Below are 16,669 nucleotides of genomic sequence, written 5' to 3' on the forward strand. Positions count from 1 at the left end.
AAATTCAATTGTTAAAAATCTTTTATTTTTCCTGTACAACACAGACATATACTGGTGCATGCAGTTCTAATGAACAAAAGCTTGTAAAATTCATGACACCAGGGTTCTGGGTTCTGGTGCATGGTTATGGATAACTTGTGTAAATAATGAAATTTTTTTTTTTAGAAAATCGTCTTTATTTCTGGAACTCGAACACAACTAGCCTTTTAGCCGAACTGAAATGTCTTAAATATACAAGTATAGCTAATTTTCGGTAATAAGAATTTCCGTTATTTTTTAAAAAACTATCTTTTTTTGTTAGTTGATTTGGTTTTTTTTTTTTCAAAATTTCAGGTTTTTGTTCAGTTGGTTCATACTCCACCAGTGGAATGCCTCCTTGTAAGCTATGTCCGATGAACACTTACTCGGTTAACAGCACATATTGTCAGACTTGTCCTAATGGAGGGAAGACATTCAGTGTTGGTTCCTCCAATATTGGGAATTGTGTAGGTAAGTTCAACAATATGTATGTGTCGGGATGAGGTCAAAATAATTATGATTATAATTAGAAAAATGGATATATAATACACCACAGAGAAACCCTTTGGCGGGGTCAAAATTTGGTCGTTCGAAGAAAAAAATATAGGTTCGTGGGGATTTCGTTCCGTTGTCTACCATTTTTACATTTCGTAAGGACACAAATTCGAGAGTTCCTTCATACTATGAAAACAATAAAAATGATAAACCATAAAAATGAATTTTACAATATTTTCTATTTTGGAATCATTTTATTTTGTATGGGTCCATTTTTTTTGATAAGCATTACCAACAAATTTACAGCCTCAACGAATACTTATTTCTATTGTAACAAAAAGTTCGCTCCCGAGATAACACTCTAATGAATGACTGAATTCTTATGAATTAGGTAGTCATGGGACAGGTTAATGAAAGAGAGTACGTTTCGATTACAGCTGTCATGTAGTCACCGCTAAACATCTGTTATACAGGGGTGTTAATTAAATTAAACCCTGTGCTAAAAATTCAACCGTTCTCTGATTCCCATTTAAATTATGACCAAAATTTCCATTGTAGTTTTGCAACAAGGATTAGAATTCTTAGATGAATTATTGTATGACATAAGATTCTTAGCGTCCTTAAACAGGTAGCCAGATTTCAGTTAACAATGATACTCAACTTATCTGTCAGTAGCCTGCTTCGATTTAAAGATTGATCGTACTCAGAGCATGCTCTTTAGTATCGAATAAGTTGGAAGACGTAAGCACCATATACAGATGATAGAGGAATGTTACTACATAAATAAGGAAAGTTAACAATGCCAAAACACCCAAGTATGAAACAGATGTGACAGACTTTGTGGTGTGTTTAATTTCAAGTTCACTAGGATATATCGAGTCGACATTTAAGTGGAATAACAATTGTTAAGTGATAAAACGTCGTCGATATATCTGAATGTGGAGTTAAAAGCCACAGCAAGCGTTTTCTTCTTCTCATGTAGAAGTTTTTGAATATATTCTGCTTCATAGGAATATAAAAACAGGTCTGCTAATAAAGGAACACAATGTTCCCACTGGAATTCCAACAGTTTGTTGGAAGACCTGGTTTCTAAAGACTACAAAAATGTTGTCAATGAGGAGTTCCAGCATTCTTTTAATATCAACTTCCGACCACTTTTGTGTAGAATCAGAGTGATTTTTAATAAATCAATTTTGTTGATGGCCAAAATTTCCGAGTTCCATTTTAATTGAAGAAGCAGTTGTCTGTGATATCAAATATCTTGTTTTTAATTTATCTTGAGGATTTGTTGTATAAAGTGTAGAAAAGTCTTACGTTTTGATATTATTGATTTAAGGTAGTACGAAACACCCATGAAATCTGTTTTAACTCATTTCTTATAAGTGCACTAGAAAAAAAAGAATAATAGTACTATAATGTCAATAATTAATCATCTTTGTAAGAAAATTAATAAGTTGTGACATGTTTTCGCCATATTTAAAAAAAATTAGAGAATCCTATATATTGTTTATTAGAGAGCCTACAATTTAGAATGTGTTATGCCATCTACAGGCTTACTTTTATTCACAGAATTAGTTTTATATCCAAAAAGTTTATCGTGATTTTTTTTATTTGATATTGCTACTAACAGAGACTGACGATACTTCTCCTTTTCCTGGCACTGCAAAAGGAAAAGAGACATCAACTTCTGGTGATAAGACGTCAGATGACTTATCAGGAAAGGAAAACAACAATTACTTCAATTATTTCGTTGTCATCTCAACCGTTAGTGTTATTCTTCTGGTCCTTTTGCTGGTTGTGGTTGCATTTCTGTTGAGAAGAAGATTTAAAAAGAGAAATTCAAAGTAAGAATTAGAAGGTATTCATGTGTGTTCTAGTAGCTAGCTAGGCCATTCACTTCCATTCAGAAAAGACATAGGCATTGTGAAGGAGTGCTTTTCTTGTCTTGTCTTAAAAAGTAAATGCAATACAAATGACTTCTGAAAATTATGTATCTTTCTTACGTTCAGTTTTTCATTGAAATCGGTCAAAAGGTTTAGAAGTTGTATTTTGAAAAGCGGGGAGTATATAGTGATTGGATGTCCGTCCTTCCATGTGTCTATAACACTTCTCTTATTCGAATAAAATAGAATCAGACATTCACAGAATCCTTATTACATAGTGCCATTGTGCATCTCTTATATTATTTTTCGATCCGGCATATAAAAGGATAACCCTTAGCAAAATATGGACACTGGCATTCTTCCTATAACATGGGGGTATCTATCTCTTATCCGCAATTCCTCCTATACCACTCTATGAAATTTAATCAGATTCTTTATTTTTATCTATATTTCATAGTTCCATTGGGACCTCCTATTTTATTTTTTGATCGGACACATGGACATTGCAATTCTTTCTATAACACTTAATGGAATTTAATCAAACTTTCACAGAAGCTTTATAGCAAAGTGTCATTGTGACCTCCTATTTTTTGTTAAGATCGGATAGATATTTTGGGTGTGCCATAGCAACATATGGACACTGCCAATCTTTCTATAACATGGGGGTACCCATCTCTTATCCGCAACTCCTCCTATACAAACAAATAAAATATAATCACACACTTTCACAGTATCTTTGCTTCATAGTGCCATTGCGCATTTCCTTTTTATGTTTTATGATCGGACAGATATTTGGAGTTTCCCAAAACGTGCAACTTTGCCATTATACTTATGAGAGCGGGGTGTATCATTTTGTGAGCTCACTGCTGACAGTACCTCTAGTTAATTTTAGGATCAGTATGTTTTCTTCCGTATTTGTACTAAAGAAATACAAGAGATAGCATGGAATTTTGAAATATATTTAACATATATAAAAGCATTTTTTCTTAATGCATTTCGAATACTATTGGTAATGAATTAATAATTATTGCAGCTACACCCAACCAAGCTCGGATGTTCAAGAATCTCAGACACATTCCTACACTGGGTTGTATGAATTTTCTGAGAGTGAGGAAAGTGGAGGTTACACAGAACTAGATTCCATTCAAAGAGGGACAATATCTGCATATGAGCCAAGCATTTCTGATATACGCGATTACATAAACACAGAGAGACACGTCACTGATGAGACGAACGTTTACAGCGACTTGAAGAACGAATTGAACTATGAAAATTTAAAAAAATGAGCTTTTATTTTCAGATTTTCTTTACATATGTACAAGACCGAATTGTTCTATACATATACATTAATTTAATCTTAGCTTGATACATGTACATATTGCTGGAGTATAACTTATATGATTTGTTTTGTCGGATCTCATAACTGAAATTCCAGGTACGCGTAGGTAAAGCAATCGACGTTCATTTAGACAGTTTACATACTGAAAGGAAAAAGAAATGTATGGTTTTAATTTAACTACTTCAATATTATTACATCATGATTAGTATAGTTTTGAATTAGTTGAACCTTAAATAATGTCCTAAAATAGAAAACTACCCAACCAAGAATCAAGAGTTCTTAACGAGAGCATGAGAAGTTTGCCTACAAGCTTCGAGTTGGAAGCCGCGTGGTTCAAATTTTGAAAAAATGGACCTCCTTTTGTTAAATGTCCGTTGAGAATTTGAAAGATGTCTCGCCTATACTGAAATTCAAAGAGGTCAGATCATTGCCTTTCTTATGCAGAAACATTATCAGAATGAAATTTGCTAAGCAATTTAGTGTGTCCCAATCTACTGTATCGCGACTAAAACTAAGACTCATGTTGACAAGAAGCGTTAAAGACCACCCAAGAAGCGGTCGTTGTCTTCAGGTTACAGCGAAACGTCAGGATAGAAAGATCCGATTAATCCACCCAAAGAACAGTTTTCAAACTGCTCGTTTGTAGATTTTTTAGATCAATCATTGTTCGTCATCTTCACCTTTTTCATTAGGTAGTACATATACATGTAATTGTTTTGGCTATCAATTTGTTGCACAGTAAAAGTGGTAACTTTTACATTTGGGTATGCCGATAATCCTTTTCTTTTTCATTTCAGTATATACATGTAAATTCTGCCACAAAAAAGGATAAAATATAAGTTCTAAATCCGCGTCCGAGAATATCTGATGCAAATATTATTTGATACTGTACTAGCAAGTACAACATACACTATGAAGTTGGTTTAATGATATGAAGGATAAGCTTAATGTATTATACATATCTAATTATGAAGTATATTGATTTTACAGCATATAAATGGTTCTGCACTACATATTATAGAAAATAGACTCAACGATATAAAGGATAGATGATGCATATTTGATAAATTTAATATGCAATCACTTTTTTAACTAGTTTTCACTTTGTATATAGTGAACGTTTTGCAAATTATCGCCACAGGCAATATAAAAGTATTTTTATATACCGGTGGAGGGCAAACTACAAAACTAAACAAAAAAAGGAAATAATATCAGATTATCAGATTCACTCAGTGAATACTATATCCAGCTTTAAAATTGAGTTTCTTGAATTTCACACAACAGCTTTAGCCCTGGTATATCTTTAAGACTCTCCATGGCTAATTCATTCGACGAATATCTATCTATTTTTGTATCGAAATTCAACATTTAATCCTTCGTTATTTATCTATCATTAATTCATTATACAGAATTTGTGGGGTCAAACAACTGCCAAAACATATGAAATGAAATCGGAAATAAAAATGGCATGAGGTCCAATTTATATACCCACAGATTAAAATTGGTAATCTTTTTCTAAGACGTGAAAAAATTGACAAGAAATTAACTTGAAGCCCTTTCGTAGCCCTTAAAAACAATATAAATGTGAACGGGGCCTGAAACACGGAACCCTGGACACTCCAGAGATTGAATCAGGTGCTAGGAGGAATAAGCATCTCCTGAAGACTGACTATATAATTTTCGAAATGCTGACTTTAAAAGAGATTGTTGAAATCACTGCAACAGAGCGCAATTTGTGTCAATCGGAATTCCGACAGATTGATGAAAGACACGGTTCTCAGAGACTACGTAAATTGAAGTGAAACTCCAACAACTTATTATCAACCTCAGAGTACTTTTGTATAGAGTCAAAATTATTTTAAATGGAAAACGTGAAGATAACGAACAGAGATCGATCTCAAAAAATCTACAAACAATAAAAATCTGTGAACAGGGCATAAAACACGGGCCCCGAAAATTCCAGAGGTGGGATTAGGTGCCTAGGAGGAGAGAGCATCCCCTGTTGATCGGTCACACCCGCTGAGCTCTATGTATTGATCAGGTAGACGGAGCATTCCGTAATCAAATTTAGTATTTAAAAAAAGCCAAACAATTGGTATGATACATGTCAGCCAAAATACGACCAAATGATAGGTTATATTTGCTGACAAGGTCACTATAACGACCATAGAATTACTAAATGCTAACAAACCAATTCTGTAATGACCAATTACAAGATAGACAAAATTTCCAAGTTCCATTTTTCTTTAAGAAGCAGTTGTCTATGATAGCAAAAAGCCTAATCTCAAATTTATCGTCAGGAATGGTTGTACCCTAATAAAAAAATACCATAACTAGAGTTTACTAAAATTAACTATAGTAAATCAAAGTTATTACTTTAGTAATTCAAAGTTTTCAAAGATATCACTATAGTGTCATAGTGATCACTATAGTAAATCAAAGTTTTCAAATTGATCACTTTAGTGTCAAAGTTAACACTATAGTAAATCAAAGTTTCAAAGTAATCACCATAGTAAATCAAAGTTTTCATGGTTATCATTACGGTATTGCAAAGTTGTGAGAGTTATCACTATAGTGTCATAGTGATCACTATAGTAAATCAAAGTTTTCAAAGTTATCACTATAGTAAATCAAAGTGCTAAAGATACCACAGTAGTTAACCAAGTTATCACTATAGTTAACTATAGCAAACTATATTTAATTATAGTTTACTATACGTATAGTATTTTTGTAAGGGTATGAAGTGTTGAAAACCATACATTTTGATGTTATTGACTTTAATTTTCTAAAAGTTCGAAGGGATTCTTGAAAATTATGTTTTACACAACTTCTTGAATAGGTTGTAGGACAGTGTGCGTTTGAAATTTCTCCTTCGCAGAAGTTAATACTTTTGAAAAGAATAAATCAAAGCTATACCTTGATATGAATTCCTGTGTTTTAGAGATTTATTTCACAATGAATTGATTAGAATACAGGTATCAAAATAATACTTACAGGTAAACCGTAAATCTGGTTATTTTCATCGGCCGCAGGAGCGGCTGATCTATTTGTGGTTGTGATAGAATGTGCACATGGGGAAATGAGACGTTATTATGCCCCCGAAGATTCGGGGGTATATAGTTTTTGCCTAGCTTGTCCGTCCGTCTGTCTGTCTTTTTGTCTGCAAAAACTATAACACTGCCCATAACTTTTGATTGGTTGAAGCTATGGCTTTCATATTTCAATGTGTATTCCTTGTGATATATTTGATCTCTTGACTTTGACCTTGGAGTTTGACCCATTTTTGCAAAAAATTACCCAACTTAAATCTTGGTCATAACTTCTGAACAGTTGGTGCTAGGGCTTTCATATTTCACACATGTATTCATCATGACAAGACTTTTTCCACAGGTGTAAATATTTTTGACCTTGACCTTAGAGTTTGACCCAGTTTTGCAAAAACTATAAACTTGGCTATGACTTTTGAACAGTTTGTCCTAGGCTTTCAATTTTCATCCTATATTCCTTTTTGACAAGACCTTCCTTTGGATACCAACAATTTTGTCCTTTCGATTTTGACCTTGGAGTTTGACCTACTTTTGAAAAAAAAAATTAACCTTGGACATAACTTTTGAACAGTTGGTCCTAGGTCTTTCATAATTCACAGGTGTATTTCTAGTGAAAAGACTTTACCTTGGGTAAAAATATGACCTTTTGACCCTGACCTACTTTGAAAAAACTTTTCAATTTTTTCATTTCTTATGAGATATTTATTGATTTATGATTTTATAAAAAGTTGTTACATGGAACTGTTTTAGATATAAACACTAAACGTAATGAGTTTCCGGATATTAATTACCGTGCCAAAATAGGTACAAGATATTGAAAAATTTTAGAAGAAGTAAATTTTTATTTGAATACACTACATTTGCCAGTGTCACAATAATATTTTTTTTCTGAACTGTGCATTTATTGTGATACTTGTCTATCACAAGGAAAACATCAGATTATCACGTGAGAAAAGTCCAGGATATCAACATGTGAAATGTTTGTTCGTCCTTTTTGTCAGAAATCATTGAGACATTCATAATTACTAATTTTAGAAATATGTTATACCATCCTCACAATGCCAGGGGTCCTGTGTCAACTTGTTGAAGTGGGACCCCTGACAGATTTCATTCGATATCTTACGGGCTGACCTCAGCGACGTCTTTCGGGAAAATTACAAATCTTGATTGCTGTATATCAAAATAGACATCTGAAAAGGGGGGGGGTGTCGTGTAGATGGTCATTTTAGTAGTTCATCTTTAATAACTTTTTTTGTTAGATGAACATGAAGTAAGATATACCGTGCACTGAACAAGAGCTAACAAACAAATATGTTTGGAATACTAGCTATTGGCTATTGTTTTGTTGAAAACTGATAAAGTTATGGTCATTTAAGTTTCAGCCAATGAAATTGCAGTGCACGTGCATGCTCGTTTCTTCAAGAAACTTCATAGATATCATATTGTAGAACCCCATAATATGTACTTATATTTTAAATTTCATAGTATTTTGTAATAATAATAATAAAACAAGAAAGTTATCGAGTTTTGCCTCAGCCAACCAGAACGAAGCACACTTGCATACTAATTCAACCATGTCGTCTTGTCTTGACTACATTTACTTGTTCAAGTACCGAGTTTCAGAGCATTTCATAAAAAATATGACAGTTATAAATGTCACTCATTGCATGCGCACGCACTTGCATGTGTGACCGAGCAATTTTGATATAAAACATTTAGGACGAAGTGAGAGAAGCGTTATAATGCAAAAGAACTGAAGGACAAAAACAAACGGGCGATTGTATAAGTGAATATTGATGTACCCAATTGACTCTACATCGGTAGTAATTGATTAAAGATTCTTTGAAATGTTTTAATGTAAGATTATGTAATGATACTATATATAATTCTTAAAAAGGGTGTATGTTTTGTATACAGTTAGCAGCTGGCTTTCGCCAAGACAGCCACGCTGGACAGCACTCTCGTCCGCTATATGGCAGAGCCTGTCCACTTTGTTAATAAATTTGTTATAAATAGCCTTTATACTGAAGTCCGGCATCATATTTCCAACGATGTTGGCATGTACAATTTAGACAGTTACAGTATATATGTATGTGCGCGAAAAATGACCTTCTTTCCGCACATATATGTAACATGCCAATTAAACCTTAAAAAAGGTTTTATCTCAATCGGATGAGCAGTTTCCGAGAACACTCCGAGACAAAAGAGTACCGGAGAAGGAAGAAGAATCAAAGTAAAAACGATATGTTCCCAGACTTCGTTTGGAGAAAATATTTCTTCACGCTATACTGACCAAAAACATTATTTTCTCCATTCCGCGTGCGATTTTTTTAGTGTTTGTGATACGAGACTTTATTTTGGAGGCATGTAAAATTTTATCAACTTCTTGATAATCTTTCCACCGATAAGAGACAAGCGGTTTTATAATTTAAAATTCCCCTCAAACTGAATAAATCAGATTAGCGGTGACTGTTACCGTGAGGTAAGTTTAAAATCATTTTGTTTCAAATTAAATATCATATTGTACTGTGTAAGTGTTAACATTATTGTAAATTTGAAAAAAAAAGAAAAAAAAAAGAGAAATTGACGTATATGGTGAATATTGTAAATAACTTTTATCTACATGTATAGAGATGTCCGTGCAGGTGGTGGTCAAGAATAGCTGCCAGTCTATTGGGGAGGGACCACACTGGGATGACAAGACGAACACGCTTATATACGTAGATATCCTCACTAATGATATCCATCGATGGAAGTCAGAGACTGGAAATGATGAAAAAATACATCTAGGTAAATTTTATTCAAAATTGCAATTAACTTTGGGTTGATAAGATTTATTTTTTTTTTTTTTTAGATTGTCCAAACTTCAAGTTTAAATGACTAATTCCAAATGCTTTTAAAGTATCAGCTTGGCAGTGCAGAATTTTGAAATATATGGAAGAACATTGCATTATTTACACAGGACTTATCTAATTCTCTTATCAGTCTGATAACCACCGTATACAATTCATATACCCTCTCCAAATGACCTTTTGAACCGCATTTTAAGTGGCATTTGTACTGGTATTTAAAAAGCCTTCTCAATCTGAAGCTAGCTTAATTTGACAAATATTTGAGCATCAGTTTACATTTTTTTGGTTTTCATAAGACTTTTTAACAAACTTTGGCAGTAGTATTCTTACATGATCAACTGATTCCTTCTTGCTACAACGCAAAACTGTCATTTTTTTCTTTTAAGATTTGATTAATATTGTAATTTTGTTTCCTTTTTACTCTGTGCAAGCAATGGTATAAACTACTAGTATGTATGTGGACAAATTGTCAATTAAAAAATTAATCAAAAAAAAGCAAAATCTCTTAACACCAACACAATAACAGTACAAGTATTTACTGTAGGTTTTTTAAAGCCATATGAGCTGTATTTTTGAGAATTTTATTTTGCTGTTAAAATGTGTTATTATGATAAATTTGTGCATAATTTAAACCATTTTGATCAATTAGACAGAAATAAAGTATCAAACTGTTTCAAAATCAAGGATTCTTTACAATCAAATATAAAGTATTATATAAGAAATCAATATTGTACAGAACGACAATAATGTAATTTGGCTTCAATCAAAGCTTATAAATAGTTCTTCCATCGCAAATAAGAACAACCGGGCCCAGAAGTTTATAAACGTTCTTTTTTTCTGTCATTGAAGTAGTTAATTACAATTTTGCAACAAAAATTTCTGACATCAAAGTTGCAGCTCATATTGCTTTAAATTATATTTGGCTAGTCTCAATGGATTTTTCAATAATTTCAGAGGACAGCGTTGGATTTGTGGTACCTTGCAGGAAAGGTGGCTACATTGTGGGTCTCGGTCGCACTCTGTCACACGTTGACTGGGATTCAAGAAAAGTGACAAAACTTCATGAAGTTGATCAAGGAACGAAGAACAGATTTAATGATGGAAAGTGTGATTCCAGAGGACGAATTTGGGCAGGTAAGAAAGAGGGGGAGGGGAAACATTTTGATGGTAAAACAATGATCAGTCTTCACTATTGCTATAAACTTTATTATTGTTGATGCTGCCAACGGTGCTGTTGCTTTTCTTTTTGAAATTGGCCACTTGAAGGAACAATGGGATATGAATCAGAACCAGCCAATCCTGAGAGAGAAAGGGGATCTTTATTTCGATTGGACGCTGATGGATCCCTACACGCATGCCTAAATAAAATCAACATATCCAATGGTCTAGCATGGACTGCTGACAACAAAACCATGTATTACATTGACTCACTGCCGAGAAAAGTGTACGGATTTGATTACGATATTGAGACAGGGAACATAAGTAAGATTTGAAACGTAAACAACGAAAATTTGTATTCGTTCATGTTTCTTTCACCCAGTATCTACATGTATTTTAAAGTAAATTCACATTTCAGGTATACTAAAAAAAATATTATATTATATAAACAAAATCATTTTTCAACCATTTTCATGGCCAATACCTATCATTGCAATTTCTAGACAAAGTTCATCAACCAGTGAGAAGATCGAATAATACATGTATATATACCACAAAAACTTACTCTGAAGTTGTATCTACAGTAAACCTGGTTCTCATAAAATTACCGTCAATATCCAGTTATCATTTTTTTCTAACTTGCAGGCAATCAGAGAGTGGTCGTTGATTTTGGGGAGGGAACTATTCCCACTCTGGGATTCCCAGATGGTATGTGTATTGATACAGAGGACAAAATATGGGTGGCTTGTTATGGTGCTGCCAAAATTGTTCGATTTGATCCAATCACAGGTAAGACATGAATTACTGCTATTGAAATTTTCGTAGAAATTTTCTCAAGTTATCTTTCACTCGGTCTTGAAAATCTCTGCACAACTGTTTTCTATCAGGACACATTGAGGCAGAGCTTTACCTCGAATAAATGATAATTTTTGTTATGAATTATTGAGTAATAATTTTAAAAATGTGGAATTGAGTGTAATTTACCAAAAAGAAGAAGTATTAATGTGTTTGTTATACAGTTTTGTTTAAACCTTTTCTAATTTTTTTTTTTTTTTAGAAAAAATGATAATTTAATATTCAAGTGACAGTCGTATCTATCATTTCGTATGCATATCATGCAGGAAAACAACTGAGAACTGTTGAAATTCCCGCGAAGAGAACCACTTCATGTTGTTTTGGCGGGAAAAATTTAGACGAGCTTTACGTGACCTGTGGCGTACAGGGGTCAACCGCAGAAGAGAGGGAGAAATACCCGCTGACAGGATCCGTCTTCAGGGTGACAGACCTGGGAGTCAGAGGTCGCCCTGCTCACATGTACGAAGGATAGATTGCTGACATATAAAGAAAATTTTGATTGATGAACATACAATGTAACATAAAAAGGATATTGAAAGTTTTTTTTTTTTTTTTTTTTTCATGTGATTGATTCGAGCACTTGGTGATAGTGATTGATTAGGTACTGAAATGATGATTTCTTTCAAGAAATACAAAAAACTATGAGCTATGAGTTTTTACAGAATATAACTTGCTACATTACAGAATTTAAACTAAAATTATCATTCTTTCATTCGATTTCTTCAGAAAGGTTTTGATTAATTAATATTGGTTCAATGGTTCCATTTAATTATGCAAGGAGCTAGGACTCATATGAATCATGTCACTTATCATTTAATTAAATTCCTTATGTTGACTGATTCATATCAGCTGGAAAGTTTCTGGGTTTTTAATTTATATACATTGTATTAGAGTCAGTGACGCAAAAAAGGGAAATTGAACAAAAACAAAAAAAAAAACAAACAAACAAACAAAAACAAACCAAAAAAAAAAAAAAACAAAAAAAAATGTATGGGTCATGCAAATTTTGTTCATTTTCCTGAAAGTATTAGGTTTCATAATTGCAGGTTTCAGAACCTAAAAAAAATCTTTTTTGGGAAAAGAGATAATTATTGTCAGGCCAAGGACGAAAATTTGCTTCATTCTTACCTCCTTGTTGTACATATGTGCAAAAAACATGAACAAGTTACCATAGTCTCAAGTCCCAAGAAGTGATATGTAGATCAATGATTTTGAAACAATCTGCAAAAAAGATTTTTACCTTCGCATGCTCCAATTCGATGTTGTTTGTGAGTTTAACGATATAAGTAAAAGTTACATTGAACACTGTTCGTCATCTTCAACCTTTATACATAAGGATGTTTGCATTTTAAAATTGTCTGATCGTATCTCTGTTGTTTGTGAGAGAAATATCTTTAAGGATTTTTATTATAAATTGTTGATAGCCTCACCCTAGCTATGATGATTTGACAAGCAAAAAATAAATAATAATAATATTTAAAAAACCAAATCAACACTTCCTCAAACCTGAAAAACCTATTTCGTGGGTGGGTGGGTGGCAGATACAACTTTCTAAGTCTCTATTTTCATCAGATACATGACTCTTCTTTCCATTTTAAGAGAGGTCTGGGTATCCCAGAGGAGGAGGGGGGTCCAAGGTCATTTCTTCGTCGCTTTTACAGAGAACCTTTTAACTAAATATCCCGGAAGGGGGGGGGGGGGCAGACCCTCCCCCCTTCTAGATCCGCTGATGGTTTCTTCTGATTTGACTTTTTGAAATAAGGTGTTCAATACAACAACAATTTTTCTATTGGAAAATTGACAGATATGACTCATTTGCGTGACATTTAAAAAAAACTGACCACAAGTTAAAACAAGTATATTTTTTAAAAAATTAATTAATTAAACATATACATGTATGGTACATACACTAGTTCTATTCACAAAAGAAATCGCTCACCTTTAGTCGGTATACGATTTATCAGTTATTGATATTGCTAGCATAAAAAAGACTATTACAAATAATTAAGGGGGTTCTTTCCGAATTCTGCATTGGTTGTATATAGTTTAAATTCCAAAAGGATAAGATTTTTTTTCAAAAAAATCAAGCATTAGAAAGTTCTTCTTCCATCTCCCAAGTCATGCATAATTTACATGTTGTTACTATACAGGTACATGTATATTGATGAGTATGCAAATGCCTCGGTAATGTAATGCATCCACAGTGAATTCTGGACCCACCCCCTGCAAATGTTTAATGCCTTTTTAAAACTTGTCAAGGAAGGTTTAACCACCTAGCCACCACCCCATTTCATATATATAAAGTAATTACATGAAATTGAATGCAGTGTGAGAAAAAGCACCTAGCGCTAGAAATGTTTACCTGGATGATGTCATTTATTTTCTAATCTTTTTTAAAATTCTAAAACTTTCTGCAAAAAACGTCGTTAAAACGTTTATCGTTATTGTTGTGTAATACTTGTGAAAGGAATGACAACTATTTTAGTATATGTGTATTTGCATAAGTAAATTAATCTATCTGAATATCCGTTCCACCTCAGTCGCTTGCACCAACGTTATTTTCTCTCCAAGGTAATTTTAACCTAAGTCTGGATAATTTTATCCTAAATGATTATCAATCTAGTATAAATGAAATTGATTTTCTTCGCTAATTTCTATGAACTTTGTATGAACTATGATCAAAGTAACCCGAAGTTATCAATTAAACATTGTAGTAGATTATTATAATGATTTTTTTGTGACGAAATTAGAAAGATCTAATTTCTGTTCACATCCTTGTTTTATACTGTGCTCCCTTAAGTAGGCTTGAGACATCCACACAGGTGTGCACAGGTAAACAAATATACTATATTTTTTATCTTTTACTCTTTTCATTTCTGAGATTTCTATATTTAAGGATTAAAAGACAAATAGAGATGATGGATTTATATCTCTATCGCTTTTTTTGCATGATTGCGATAAATTTTAAATTGTTTTATGCTTTACCTTTGCAGATTTTTTATGTACTGAAACGTGAAATCGATTTCGATCGGAAATGGAGATCCCGGAACAACTCCTGGTGTGCGGATTTTGTCACAACAGCTTAGAGTCGCCTAAACTTTTACCATGTCTTCACACTGTGTGTTGGAAGTGTCTGGCTACGAAAAGAGAAGGTCTAACGAAATGTACAACCTGTCAACAACCAATAGAAGGACTCGATACCGTACCCTCTCTACCCGACGACAAATTCAGCAAAAGTCTCATAGATTTTGCCAGAATTCCAAATGAAATTGACGAGGAGACAACTGAATCTCTTTCAAAAATATTGGAAGAGTTGGAAACGCAACAAAACGCAGTTTCTATCGATCTGAAAAAATTGAGGGTTAAGTCGGAGGAAGCGAGTTTTGGAGCATTTAAGAATGAGAGAAATTTCTTTAAAGTGAAGAAAAAGGCCGAAAATGAAATTAAGCTAAAAATAACGGACCTAAGAAAACGGTTTGACAAGTATCTTCTGGAGAAAGAAATAGAGATGATGGAAGAGCTAGATAACGCCTTGGATGACGAAGAGTTTGACCTTTCTCAGTCTGTAATCTGGAATCGTTCAGTTATGGGATCTATTGAAAACAAAGAAGAACTGCTTAATAAGTGTAATCTGCAATCCTTAAACTCGGCACCAAAGGCTCTGGCATACAAGAGGGTCTTAACGGAAATGAAAGACCACATATCACATATTGGAGGATCTATTTCAAAGAAAAATCCTACAAACTTGGAAATAAATTTCAAATACAACCAAGACATTGAAGATGTGTTTACAAAACCTGTGGGGAGCATTGAGATTCGGAAATCTGGAAACAATGTAGAAGAAGAAGCCAAGAGGGAGTCGGCCACGGCACCGTTTGAAAATGCTCCTTACAAAAATGCGGTTTATCTTAGAACATTCCCCTCACTTTTACCCGAGGATAGCAAAGGGTACGTTGTAGGGATAGCATGGGTACCCCCCGATCGCCTAGTTCTTGTCGACAAATGGAACGGAAAACTGAAGCTGTTTGATGAAAATGGTCGTCTCATCAACGTTATGGTATTTTCAGGAGGCGAGCCGACAGACATTGTATACACCAAGGGCACAAACATCCGTCATTTATGTCTTGTCACCATTCCCAGCGGGCGACTTATTTTGCAAGTTGCTGTTGAGGAGAATATCATAAGGTTATCGAGTCGCATTGTAACTGTGACGGGATACTCCAGTATTGCGTACGACAAGGTTTGCGCCAAACTTATCTGTGGCGTCTGTCAGCCCTACGGAACTCCAAGAATTGATATCGTCAGCGCCAATGGAGTGGTAGAGTTTACCATTGCTACCGATTTACAGCGCAGACCTCACTTCATCTGTCCGCGTTCTATTGACATATTCCTCGGTATCATTGCTGGCTGCGATTGGCAAAAGAATCGCATTCTGTTTATTGCACGTGACGGGTCAATTCGAGGGTCGTATTACGGAAGCCCACAAGCCCCGCTTATGAACCCTGTTGGTACTACACTGGACGGCAGGGATCATCTTTTGGTAGCAGATTGTAAAAGAAACAAAATTCACATCGTTTCTTCTTCTGGCGAACACTTGGGAATCTATGATACGAGTGATCACGTCAAGGACCCTCGCGAGATTAACGTTATAGCTCATGAGAATTCAGCAAAGTTGGCAGTTTCTCATGGGGCGGGATATGTGAGCATATACCAACTTACTGACACACCGCCTGAAGTTACGCTAAAAGCAGGTTCAGTTTCATCAGAGGATTCACACAAGCAGTAAAATTTTACAGGACTCGGTGATAAGTCATTTATAATATCGTATGGTGAAACGGCCCAAGATAGTTATATAAAATTATATATTTAGCTGTACTAGCTTAAAGGGCATTGGTTCGTATAACTTTATATTATTTTTTTAATACAATTTCGTATGCATTTGGCTGTATTATATGCTGCTTTTTCTGATGCATATACAATTATATTGGTATACAATAGATACTGTTATTATTAAAGACTTAT

The 16,669-nt window shown here is 33.9% G+C and overlaps 2 protein-coding genes across 2 annotated transcripts; both read left to right on the top strand.

Annotated features, from left to right (window-relative positions):
* The first annotated feature begins 9,400 nt into the window (after positions 1-9,400).
* Positions 9,401-12,190, top strand: LOC133184636 (regucalcin-like). The gene is made up of 5 exons (XM_061319719.1): positions 9,401-9,572; positions 10,589-10,768; positions 10,901-11,116; positions 11,438-11,581; positions 11,914-12,190. Exons 1-5 carry the CDS (start codon positions 9,416-9,418, stop codon positions 12,117-12,119), a joined length of 903 nt encoding a protein of 300 aa, XP_061175703.1. The 5' UTR covers positions 9,401-9,415; the 3' UTR covers positions 12,120-12,190.
* Positions 12,191-14,646: 2,456 nt separating this feature from the next.
* LOC133184244 (uncharacterized) lies at positions 14,647-16,635 on the top strand. The gene has a single exon (XM_061319216.1). The coding sequence runs from the start codon at positions 14,682-14,684 to the stop codon at positions 16,431-16,433; it is 1,752 nt and encodes a 583-aa protein (XP_061175200.1). The 5' UTR covers positions 14,647-14,681; the 3' UTR covers positions 16,434-16,635.
* Positions 16,636-16,669: the final 34 nt, after the last annotated feature.

This window comes from Saccostrea echinata, unplaced genomic scaffold (assembly GCF_033153115.1).
Source record: "Saccostrea echinata isolate AGI-Se365-2 ecotype Australia unplaced genomic scaffold, CSIRO_AGI_Sech_v1 ptg000010l, whole genome shotgun sequence".
Taxonomy (NCBI): Eukaryota; Metazoa; Mollusca; class Bivalvia; order Ostreida; family Ostreidae; genus Saccostrea; species Saccostrea echinata.

Bases quoted from the DNA above. Each gene is read 5' to 3' on its own strand.
- LOC133184636 (XM_061319719.1), top strand. From the start codon at position 9,416: ATGTCCGTGCAGGTGGTGGTCAAGAATAGCTGCCAGTCTATTGGGGAG. The intron at 10,769-10,900 runs GTAAGAAAGAGG...GGCCACTTGAAG, and splicing joins CAGAGGACGAATTTGGGCAG to GAACAATGGGATATGAATCA. The intron at 11,117-11,437 runs GTAAGATTTGAA...TCTAACTTGCAG, and splicing joins TATTGAGACAGGGAACATAA to GCAATCAGAGAGTGGTCGTT.
- LOC133184244 (XM_061319216.1), top strand. From the start codon at position 14,682: ATGGAGATCCCGGAACAACTCCTGGTGTGCGGATTTTGTCACAACAGC.